We start from the raw sequence: 12,797 nt of genomic DNA, 5'->3' as shown, positions 1-12,797 counted from the left end.
ATTTTGGGCTGGGACGATGGGGTTTTCTAAATATACAATCATGTCATCTGCAAACAGAGATAATTTGACTTCCTCTCTTCCTGTTTGAATATCTTTTATTTCTTTCACTTGCCTGATTGCCCTGGCCAGAACTTCCAATACTAGTTAAATAGGAGTGATGAGAGAGGGCATCCTTGTCTTGTGCTGGTTTTCAAAGTGAAGGCTTCCACCTTTTGCCCATTCAGTATGATATTGGCTGTGGCTTTGTCATAAATAGCTGTTATTATTAAGAGACATGGTCCATCAATACCTAGTTTATTGAGATTATAGTGATAAATCAAGGAATTTAAGAAAATGAGGCCATTAAAGAGTGAAGAAGTATAAAGTTGATCAGGTCAAGGAATAGGAAGGAACATAAATGGGATCTTTAAATTGTAGACCCAATGCCTACCTTTCATTTTCTGATATGATCCATTTTTCTCCAACTTTGACACAGTCCACCACAGGACTAAATGGGGAGAGAGGCTTTCACAGAGTTCTGTCTTCTTGGTAAAACCTACTCCACGCCACAGTGATTTCTAGGTGGCACTGAGAGCCAGCTTGAGATTCGTGGCCATAATTATAACATGAGACCACTCAGCATAGTTGTAAGTTTTATCAGCTACATTTAGCAGTTCATGTACAGGAAGGCATGGAATAGATGGAAAGTTGGATTTAACCAGGATATGTGTGTATACATGATGAAAGATAAAAGAGGGAAGAGAGTTAAGAGTTAAAAAATCACACCAATGATTTTTTAAATCATTTTAAACTGTCTAAGATACTAGTCTCTCAAATGTACCCTACCTTCCTGTTAATAGAAAGTTATCCTCATCTCTTCTACTCTCACTCCAAACTCTGTACACTCCCTTATCTCACCTCTTCTCTTCAGTTAACTTCCACTGTGCTCTCTGGATCTCATGATCAGTTCTTAGCAAAATCCCATATAATCTCAACCACTTCTCAAGAGTCCACTTTGCCTTTCGGTTCTAACCACAGTGTAGCTGACCCCGAGGACATGTTTCCCCTGCAGCCTTCTCTAGCAGTGGCCATCTCATTTCCCACCCCCCATGCTCCTGGGCATGGAAGTAAGGAAGGTGCTCCCTTGTGATATCCTGAACACTATTCCTCCATCCTCTCTAATGATCTCTGGCTCCTTTGAAGCCAGAACCACGGGACTCTTAGTACCCACTACCCATCCTCATTGCAGTTTATTTTTCTTGTTACTTCCCCTCATTCATTTCCATTAAGTGATTATAGAGGGAATGCAGTTACTAATAAAATTAGGTTCCTGGGCATAGTATTCCTTCTATAATCTCAACATTAGGCATCACCCAATCATACTTGCTCTAGTCTCTTTCCGTAATGAATTGTCAAACCTACTTAGACTTTTAACCTTTAGACCTGACCAACTTTTCACTTTCTAGCATCCCTCAAAGGCCTCTTTTCATTCACTGACTGAATTATATTCCATGGTCCATTACTATAATCACTCCTTTGTGTATATTCTCAACTCTCTTCCCTCTTTTATCTTTCACCATGTATATACACACATCTTGGTTAAATCCAACTCTTTGTCTATTCCATGCCTACCTATACATGAACTGCTAAATGTAGCTGATAAAACTTACAACTATGCTGACTGGTCTCATGTTATAATTATAGCCACTGAAGCGGGCTCTCAGTGCTACCCACAAATCTACTATGTTTATCTAGTTAACCAACACTCTTAACTCTTATTCTCAAAAGACTATTTCATAGATTATTTTCCCAACTGTTCTGTTTTCTTACTTTTAGCCAAAGACTTTCCTTCTGTTTCACCTAGGAAATCAAGAAGAAGAAGCCAATCAGAAGAAAACAGTGGCATCTTCTCACCATGCAACTAACATCCTGCTACTTTTGTCCTTGTGCCTTCTGCATTGCCTCCTGTTTCGAAGGATGAAGAGCTCAAGCTCCTGGGTAAGAACAACCTCTTTGCTCCTGCGATTATCTTCTGTCTCTCCTACATCATCACTTTCTTTCTCCCTCTCTACGGAGTTATTTTTTATTTTTTTAAGACAGAGTCTTGCTCTGCCACCAGGCTGGAGTGCAGTGGCGCAATCTTGGCTCACTGCAAGCTCCGTCTCCTGGGTTCAAGCGGTTCTCCTGCCTCAGCCTCCCAAGTAGCTGGAACTACAGGCATGCAGCACCATATCCAGCTAATTTTTACATTTTTGGTAGAGATGGGGTTTCACCATGTTGGCCAGGATGGTCTTGATCTCTTGAACTTGTGATCTGCCCGCCTTGGCCTCCAAAAGTACTAGGATTACAGGCATGAGCCACCGCGCATGGCCTATGGAGTTATTTTAATCACTATATCAATATGCTGGAATAGCTCCCATCTTAAAAACAAAAACACACCCTCCTGTGACCCCACATTGCTCCCCAGTTATCACTTGTTTTTCAATTTGCCTTTACAGCAAAAGGATTGTTTCTACTCATATCTGATTCTCACTTTTCTTCCTTCCTGGAATTTTCTTCACTTGGCCTTTTGTACCCTTCATGTACTGAACTACTCTTCTTCAGGTTACCAGTTACCTCCATGTCACAAAATTGAAGGTCGAGTCTCAATCTCCACCTTAGTGACTGCTCAACAGCCACAGTTGCCAGTTCCTTCTTTTGTGAAAAACATTCTTCACATGGTTTTGTGAGCCCGCTTTGGTCCTCTTCATACTCTCTGTCTCAGTCTTCTTTGTTGGATCCTCTCTTCTTCCCTCTTTCTGAATATTGGAGTGCTTCACAACTCAGTCCTCAGGCCACTTTTGTAGTTGCACTCACTCCTTGGGTGATCTCATTTCATTTTCTCCCATAGCTGGAAATACCAACTACACAGGTGGACATGTGTATATATTTGTATACCAACTTTCCAGATTCAATCATGGCCTTTCTCTTGAAATCTTGGTGTTTGTTTTCAACTGACTGTTAGATTTCTCTACTTAGACGTCTGATAGGAATGTCACATTTAGGAATGTCTAAAACCAAATTCTTGATTTATTTCTTTCAGATCTGTACTTCTTCCCAGTGTTGTCCTTCTCAGTAAATGGAATCACTGTTCATTTGATTGCTCAGGCCATAAATCTTGCAGTAAATCTTTACTCCTTTCTTCCAATCCATTGTCTGATTCCGTAGGCTCTACCATCAAAACATATTCTGAATATGCCAACTTCTCACCACCTCTGCAACACCAGCTTTGTCCAAGCCACCATTATGTCTTACCTTTACTATTGCAATAGCCACTGCACTGGTCTCCAGGATCCCCCTTTCTTTTTACTTCCTAATCAGTAAGGCCTTCATGATATGTCCCCTGCAACCTCTATAAACTCATCTTTTACTTCATTTCTCTCCTGACTGCATGCCAGCCTCATTGCCTTTCTTGGTAGTCCTGGATCATACAAAGTACACTGCCCTGCCCCTTTACAGCACTTGTACCTGCTCTGTCCTTTGTCTGTGATGTTTGGGGCTTACTCCCTCACTTCATTTAGGTCTCTGCTTAAGTGGCATTCCTTGGACAGGTCTTCCCTAAACTCCACATTCCCATCACCCTTTATCCTCTTACTTGGCTTCATTTTTTCATGCCATTCATCCCACCTGGCATTATACAGGTGTACCTCAGAGATATTATGGGTTCAATTTTAGACCATTGTAATAAAGCAAATATCACAATAAAGCAAGTCACGCACACTTTTTGGTTTTCCAGTGCATATGAAAGTGATGTTTACACTATACTGTAGTCTATTAAGTGTTCAATAGCATTATGTTTGAACAAAGAATGTACATACCTTAATTAAAGACTATGTTATTGCTAGAAAATGCTAATGATCATCTGAGCCATCAGCCAGTTGTTGGAGTCTTTTTGCTGGTGGAGTGTCCTGGTTTGATGTTGATGGCTGCTGACTGATCAGGGTGGTGGTTGCTGAAGGTTGGGGCGGCCTGTGGCAATGTCTTAGACTAAGACAACAATGACATTGACTGCATCAATGGACTCTTCCTTTCACGAAAGATTTCTCTGTAGCATGTGACTCAATTCGATAGCATTTTACCAATAATAGAACTACTTTCAAAACTGGAGTCAATCCTCTGAAACCCTGCCACTGCTTTATCAACTAAGTGTATAAAATATTCTAAATGCTTTGCTGTCATTTCAACAACATTCATAGTATCATCACCAGGAGTAGATTCCCTCTCAGGAAACCACTTCCTTCCTCATTCATAAGAAGCAACTCATCATTCATTCAAGTTTTATCATAAGATTGCAGCAATTCAGTCACATCTTCAGGCTCTACTTTTTATTCCAGTTCTCTTCCTATTTCCACTACATATACAATTACTTCATCCACTGAGGAAAGACATCCTCAAAGACATCCATGAGGGCTGGAATCAACTTCTCCCAAGCTCCTGTTAATGATATTTTGACATCCCCCTATGAATTACGAATGTTCATGATGGCATCTAGGATAGTGTGATTTCTAAATGATTTTCAATTTACTTTGCCCAGATTTGTCAGAGGAATCACTATCTATGGCAGCCTTTACCTTACCAAAATATTTTTTATATAAGACTTGGAAATCAAAATTACTCCTTGATTCATGGGCTACAGAATGGATGTTGTATTTGCAGGCATAAAAACAATATTAATCTTGTACCTCTCCATCAGAGCTCTTGGGTGAGCAGGTACATTGTAAATCAGCAGTGATATTTTGAAAGAAGTTTTTTTCCGAGCAGTAGGTCTCAACAATGGGCTTAAGATAGTTCATAAACCATGCTGTAAACAAATATGCTGTCATCCAGGCAGGATTGTTCCATTTATAGAGCACTGGCAGAGGAGATTTAGCATAATTCTTAAGGGCCCTAGGATTTTCAGAATGCTAAATGAGTCTTGGCTTCAGTTTAAAGTGACCAGCTATATTAGCCTGTAATAAGAAAGTCAACTTGTCCTTTGAAGCTTTGAAGCCAGGCATTGACTTGCCCTCCTTAGCTATTAAAGTCCTCAATGTCATCTTCTTCCAGTAGAAAGTGGTTTCATTGACACTGAAAATCTGTTGTTTAGTATAACCACCCTCATCAGTGATGTTAGCTAGATCTGGATAACTTGCTGCAGCTTCTAAGTCAGCACTTACTGCTTCATCTTGTGCTTTTATATCACGGAGATGGGTTCTTTCCTCCAATCTCATGAACCAACCTATGCTAGCTTCGAACATTTTTCCGTAACTTTTTGACCCCTCTCAGTCTTCATAGAATTAACCAGAGTTAGGCCTTACTCTGGATTAGGCTTTGGCTTCAGGGAATGTTGTGGCTAGTCTGATCTTTCCAGACCTTTCAAACTTCCTTCATATCAGTAAGATGGCTGTTTGGCATTTTTTATCATTTGTGTGTTTACCGGAGTAGCACTTTTAATGTCTTTCAAGAACTTTTTCTTTGCATTTGCAACTTGGCTAACTGTTTGATGCAAGTGGCCTAGGTTTTGGCCTTTCTCAGCTTTTGACATGCCTTCCTCACTATGCTTAATCATTTCTAGCTTTTGATTTCAAGTGAGAGATGTCTATTTCTTTCACTTGAAAACTTAGAAGCCATTGTAAGGTTAATAATTGGCCTAATTTCAATATTGTTGTATCTCAGGGAATAGGGAGGCCTGAGAAGGGTGAGAGAGATGGGGGAACAGCCAGTTCCATACAGTGACCAGTCAGAACACACATCATTTATTGATGAAGTTTGTTATCTCATATGGGTGCAATTTGTGACACTCTAAAACAATTATAAAAGTGACATCAAAGGTCACATATCACAGATCACCATAACAGACAAAATGACAATGAAAAAGTTTAAAATACTGTGAGAATTATCAGAGACACGAAGTAAGCACGTGCTGTTGGAAAAATAGTGCCAAAAATAGTGCCAGTAGACTTGTTTGACACAGGGTTCTCACAACCCTTCAATTTGTAAAAAAGAAAAAAAAAAGTATCTGCAAAGTGCAATAAAGCAAATCGTAACAAAATGAGCTATTGTCTGTATATTTATGAATTATCTCTCTGCTATTAGAATTCAAGCTTTATGAGGGCAGGGACTTTACAGCTTTTGTTCACTCTCATATTCTCAGGACCCAAAACAGTGCCTGACAAATAATAGGTGCTCAGTAAATATTTATTGAATGAATTAGTAAATAAAATTTGCTTGTGAGTTTCAGATGGGATAAAAGCAGGATATAAGACAACTATGAAGTCTTTTCAACACCTTAACATTATGCTTAGAATTTTTAAAAAACTGTATTCTCAAGTACGGTATTTTCACTGGTTTTCCCTAAAACAACATGAACTTTACTAGAAATCTCTTAGGTGTAAGTAGAGAAGATATGACGAAGGTTATAGTTATTAAAGTCACAATAACTATCGATCTTTTAAAAACATACATGAGATCATGTTACTCCCCTGCTAAATCTCTCCAGTGGTTTTTCACTGCACTTTGACTTATATTAAAATTCCTTCTCATGGCACATAATCTGGCTCCAGCTGACTTCCAAACCTCATCTTGTCTTTGTTATTCACCTCCCCACCATCTCAGCAGTCTTCTCTGTGGCCCAACAAGGCACGAGGCTGGTTCCTGCTAAAAGGCGTTAGTACTTACTTAGAACAAGTACTTAGCACTTGTTCTGTCTGCCTGAACACTTTCCGCTCACTTCTCCACACAGCTGGTTTCCTATCATTCAGAGCTCAAAGTCTAAACCCCAAAGTGCCCTCCATGATCAATCTAATAATCATATGGGCTGCTCCCTCCCCACGCCCCAGGAAATGTGCACCTATGACTCTGCTTTTCTTTATTTATCATTAGAAATGACTTTGTTGTTTTTCCATCCTCCCCTAGAGTGCTGCAGCCTGCCTCAGAGTGGGCGCTCTGTGAGCGTCTGCTGTGGAATGAGTGACCCCCATCGTGTCTGAAGGCTGGCTGTGTCTTCATCAGAAAGCTTCGTCTCCTCTTCCATCAGTCCGCCCGGCTGACCTAGAGCTGGTTGAGGCTGGGGCCTCCCCCGAGTTCCTCAGTGCTTCCCGCACCCCCTGCCCTGTACCTCTCAGGTCGTTACCTTGATGGCCCCCGTGGCTATCTGGATATGGTGCAGCCGTCGCAGCGTGCTCTCTCTGTCAATGAAGTAGGAGGCGGCCAGCTGGTGCAGGGTCTCCAGGGATACGGCCGAGCTGTTCCCACTGCCCCCGATTATAGAGGCACCTCCTGTTGTCTCTGTCTTTCTTCCCAGTTTCCGCTTGTCCACAAAAATGGTCAGGGACTCTTCTCCTATGGTGAACAACACGAGTGTATTGCTGAGGCTGTCTGCTCTCGAATCCCCTACCAATAGGAACATAAACCCTTGGCCAGGGCAGACACAGCTGAGATAGAGTGCAGCCCCTGCTGCCAAGCTCTTCCCCCAGCCCTTACCATCTTTAGAAGAAGCTCATCAGGGGGAGCCACAGGCCAGCGGCCTCGCTGCCTGAAAGGCCCTCTTCCAAAGCTCAGTCCCCCTGCCATCAGCTTATTTGCTTAACATCTTCTATTGAACTCTGTCTCAAGCAATTCTCCTCCATAGGGGAGACACAATTCTCTCTCTCAAATTGTTTACGAGGAGTCTTCGTGGCTTTTTCTGCTCCCTCGGGAAGGGCAAAAGCCTTGAAGCTCCATCTCCCTCCTCCCCATCAAACACTCAACACCTGCCTCATGCCGACAGCTGGCCTGAGCCCTGGGAGAGCTTGTTTGGGTCGATTGGACAGTGAGCTAAATGTTATAATAAATCCTGCTTCCTTCTTCCCAGGGCAGAGGGAACTCTGCATCTTCAGAGCTTTTGATCCTGCCCTGGTAGGTTCTAGCCCACATTGCTCCACCCTACCCCCACGCTCCGCCCCACAAGAGGGTGATTCATCAGCCCAGAACCACTGGAGTTGTTTGGACAGTTTCCAATCTTTATCGAGAGGAAGAGGGGTCAGGGACTCCAGGAACTTCGACTTCTTTGCCTGTGAGTCTGACCATTGTAGCCACAGCAAACATTAGAAAGTGGCGAAGCCTCAGGGGTTGGGTGACTCAGCGAAGCGAAAACTGGGAGCGCCCCCTGCTGGCAAGTGCTTGTTAGGAGCCTGTCCACCTCCAACCGCCATACACAACTTCCTCTCCTCAGGAGAGCCTTATAAGCAAATAGAGATGCTCTGGGGTAAATTGAGATGTCAAGAGACTACGCTGTTTTCAAATGCACCAGAAAGACTTCTGAGGCAATAAAAGGCCAGGAGGAACAAAAGACTGTTGGAGCTATACTACATAAGTCTTAACGTTACTTCCAATGGTCTGGCAACCAATTAGCTTAGGATTGTGATATTGCTTACCTCCAAGGGTGGCAGAAAGTAAGAAATGAGTGCCGTACTTTTTAATCAGGTTTTCTGTAACCTGTTGCAGATTGGGTCTCCTTCCAAGGAGGCGAATGTTCCGGATAAACTCTGGGGCGAGAGGCAATGGCAAACTGAAGAAGTCCTTCCTTTCTAGAGCCAAGTTGTTCACCTTCCAACGGGCAAACTCCCTGGAGGAAAAGCCAAGCGGTAAGGAAAAGCTGACCGCGTTTCAGAGCAAGAGGCATAAAATCTGAAGTAGGTAATGTTCTTTCTCCACTTGCAGCCACTCATCTCCTCTCAGCCCACATCCCCCCTCCCGGCCTCCACCCGCTGGAGGTGCCCAGTGTCTGGCAGAGGCCCCTTAGCCTCTCACCTGGCCTGTCATTCACATGCTGTAAGAAAGCTCTGTCTCCACTGACCTCCATCAGAGCCTCTCCCAGCCAACTTTCTCATCAGGCAGTAGTTGATTAGCGTATTCACATGAAGTCATGGTTTACAGTATCGAGTAGGAGAAAAAACACACATCGGAACAGTGGTTTGCAAAGATGTGATCTAATCACAGCTGTCTTATAGTGAATGAGTCACATCACCTGTCATGGCCTCAGTTACTCAACTGTGAAGTCAGGAGGCTTGCTCTAGAACCATTGCCCTCATATTTTGATCTCTGATCCCCTTCACACTGTTAAAAATTATTGAATCCCCATATTTGTACATGTGGCTTAGAGCTATTGAGATTTACCATTTTGGAAATTAAAACCAAGAAAATCAACATTTGTTATTTCATTTAGAGATAACATTACTAAACCCATTACATAAAACCTAACATTTTCATGACAACTGTATGTTCTGAAACAAAACAAATTTAGCAAGAAGAGTGGCATGACTTTGCATGTTTGCAAATCTCTTTAATATCAGGCTTAGCAGAAAAGAGCTGCACTCTCATATTTGCTTCTACATTCAATCTGTTTTCATAATTGTGGATTTTCATCTTTGGTACTACGCTAAACTAAACAGATGGTAGTTTCTTAAAGGTTAGTTACAATATGGAATCTGAAATCATATCAGTGAACTTTTCATGCTTTGTTACATTAAATCCAGTGTTCTATATTGTAATCTGAATGGATCTTTCTATCCTGCATAATGTTGTAACATCATGTGTTGGTCATCTGGAAAATATCAGGTCACCGAGTTATGCAGATCTTCCACGTTTTGACACTTTTCATTATGTAATATTAAAACATCTCACTATGTAATATCATGACCAATCTCTTCAAAGTCTTTAAAGATTAGGAAAATCTCAAGTTCATGAGGATGAATGCAAGTTTTCTAAAATTTGAATTTTCATTTAAAAGTTTAAATTGTGCTATTGGCAACAAATACTGTCAGGTGTTTTCCTTGCAGAGGCTGGCTTAGTTAATTCATTTGTGTTTTTTTTTTTTTTTTGGAGAAACGTCTGCCAGACACTCAAGTCTGAATAATCATAGTTTGCCTGTCGCTTGTGCTTTCAAGAAAAATGGAGTTCCATGAAAAAAGTGGCTAATTCAGCTTGCAACTCAACCACAAAAGTATTTTTCCTTGAGACAATTATAGTACTTAAGTAGCCTGAGATTTGCTTTATGTGCACTTCCCATTTCATCTTACAGAATATTAAAAACACATGTACCCAAGAGTCAAGATTTAATAAAATTAATAAATGTCTCTGTGTGTGTAGCGTGCACGCGTGTGTGTGTATGTGTGCGCGCATGTGTGGTTGTGTGTTTAGGTGCAAGTGTGTAATGAAGAATACATGACTCCTAGTGTTATGTGGTGTCACTGCCTTTATTCAAATTAAGGTACCAGCAGTTTTATTTTGTACCTTCAGTGCAAATGTCAACATGAACACTCTGAAATAGACTAAGAGGATCCATATTTTAAGAAGCCTTATTTTAGAAGATTGCAAAGTTGTTCGTTTCTAATCCTGTTGAAGATTTTAATTTTCAAGCTTTGCTCCTCATTGGAATGTTTGCATTTTAAAGGGGACAGGTTTATAAATCTTTGCCTTGGAATGAAATTTAAAGAATCATATCCATTAATGAGAAATGAGTTTTACATTGTCCCCCAAATTGTACTGGTAAGAACAGCTCCACTGCCTTAGGAAGCAACAAAATGTAAAGTGTTTACACCCTTTTCACCCATCCCAAATCTGCTCATCGTAACAGTGCCAAACCTTAGTCTAACCGTCCCCAAATGTCCATGACATGCAAATGATAGGGTTGCATAAAAATAAAATAATTAAAAATAAATAAATAGATTTTTGACAAAGATGCCAGGAACACACATTTGGGAAAGGAGAATATCTTTAATAAATGGTGCTGAAAAAACATAACATCCACATGCAGAAGAATAAAACTTATCTTTCACCATGTACAAAAATCAGCTCAAAATGAATGAAATACTTAAATGTAAGACTCAAAACTATAAAACTAATAGAATAAAGTATAGGGGAAAAGCTTTATGACATTGATGTGGCAAGATTTTTTGGATAAGAACTCAAAAGCACAGGCAACAAAAGCAAAAATAAACAAATGGGATGACATCAAACTGAAAAGCTCCTGCATAGTAAAGGAAACAACAGAGTGAGGAGACAACCTACAGAACTGAAGAAAATATTTGCAAACTATGAGTCCAGTAAAGGGTTAATATCCAGACTATGTGAAGAACTCAAATAACTTAATAGCAAAAAGAACAATTTTTTTTTAAATGGGCAAAAGAGTTGAATAGACATTTCTCAAACGAATACATAAAAATGGCCAGCAGGTGTATGATAAAATGCTCAACATCACTATCATCAGGGAAATACAAATCAAATGCACAGTGAGATGTCACCTAACCCTCGTTAGAATGGCTGTTATCAAAAAGCCAGAAAATAACAAATGCTGGCCAGGATGCAAAGAAAGGGGAACTCTAATACACTGTTGGTGGGAGTGTAAATTAGTGCAGTCATTATGAAAACAGCATGAAGATTCCTCAGAAAACTAAAAATAGAACTACCATATGATCTAGCAATCTCACTACTAGGTACATATTCAAAGGAACTGAAATTAGTATATCAAAGAGATATCTGCACCCTCATGTTTATTGCAGCACCATTCAAAACGACCAAAATATGGAATCCACCTAAATTTCCACAAACTGATGATACACACAATGAAATACTATTCAGCTGAGAAAAGAATGAAATCCTATCATTTGCAGCAACATGGATGAACCTGGAGGACATAATGTTAAGTGAAATAAGCCAGGCATAGAAAGACAAATACCACATAACCTCACTCATATGTAGAGTCTAAAAAAGTTGATATCATGGAATTAGAGAGTAGAATAGTGGTTACCAGAGGCTAGGAAGGGTAGCAGGAAAGGGAAACGGGGAGAGCTTGGTTAACGGATACAAAGTTACAATTAGGAAGAATAAGTTCTGTGCTCTATTACATAGTAGGGTGACCAAGGCTAATAATAATGTACTGTAGATTTTAAGTAACTAGAAAAAAGGATCTTGAAAGTTATCACCACAATGAAATGATACATGTTTGAGGTGATGTATATGCTAACTCCCTTGATTTGATCATTATTCAGTGTATGCATGTATTGAAACATCACACCAATACACTGTTGTGCCAGATATGTCAATTATGAACAAAATTTTTAAAATTAAAATTATAAATACATAAATAAATAAAAATCCATGCTACCTTTGATGCATAATCCCTCCATCTAACTCTGGAGGCTGACAGGGGAGGAGCATATGTCAAATGCTACTAGGGAAACAAAGAAAAGCGGGTGACTAATAATTCATGGTTCCAACAAGGTCTTCAAAATTCCTGCTGTGTAGCTTTATTTTCTAAGCAGGTAAGTTCATAATCACATATTGTCAGTTATTTCCTTTGTGCAGTAAGTGCTAAACTTTAATTAAGTACAGAGTATTTGTCAAAAGTATTTTCTATCCCAAACCCCACTGCAGGGTAAAGAACAGTTACCTAATCTCGTCTCTAATTGGCTGGATGGAAACTGGAATCCTCTCACTGGTTAGTTGATAATTACATTGATGAATCATAAAATCAGATTACTACAAGCAAACAAACAAACAAAAAACCTTAGGGTCATCAAACCCAGCCCCCTTGCTTTGGGATAGGGCACAGCTAGACTTCATTAACTAATGATTTCTAACCTATTATTTTTCTAGATTGCTAGGGGAAAAAGACATTATTACCTTTTCCATAGTTTCTTACAATGGTCAAAGCCCCTCACAGAAAGGAAAGGCCAACTTAGCATAGAGGTGGGGACCACTTTAATTAAATATAATAAATAAAAATTGGTAGTCAGTTGTCTGGCCCAGTCAGACACTGG

General features: G+C 40.3%; 1 protein-coding gene across 2 annotated transcripts in view; it reads right to left on the bottom strand.

The window, feature by feature from the left end:
• Positions 1-12,797, bottom strand: part of BRINP2 (bone morphogenetic protein/retinoic acid inducible neural-specific 2) — a 115,058-nt gene that overhangs the window by 17,417 nt on the left and 84,844 nt on the right. For both annotated transcript variants that reach the window (XM_011981447.1, XM_011981449.1), the window contains 2 exons: positions 8,412-8,602; positions 7,130-7,338 (listed from right to left, as the gene is read on the bottom strand). In XM_011981447.1, the coding sequence (XP_011836837.1) occupies positions 7,130-7,338; positions 8,412-8,602 (400 nt within the window). The remainder of the gene's footprint in view (positions 1-7,129; positions 7,339-8,411; positions 8,603-12,797) is intronic.

The sequence above is a fragment of the Mandrillus leucophaeus genome, unplaced genomic scaffold (assembly GCF_000951045.1).
Source record: "Mandrillus leucophaeus isolate KB7577 unplaced genomic scaffold, Mleu.le_1.0 Scaffold226, whole genome shotgun sequence".
NCBI classification, from domain to species: Eukaryota; Metazoa; Chordata; class Mammalia; order Primates; family Cercopithecidae; genus Mandrillus; species Mandrillus leucophaeus.
The sequence above is the reverse complement of the archived record's forward strand: the minus strand, read 5'-3'. Positions and strand labels throughout refer to the sequence as shown.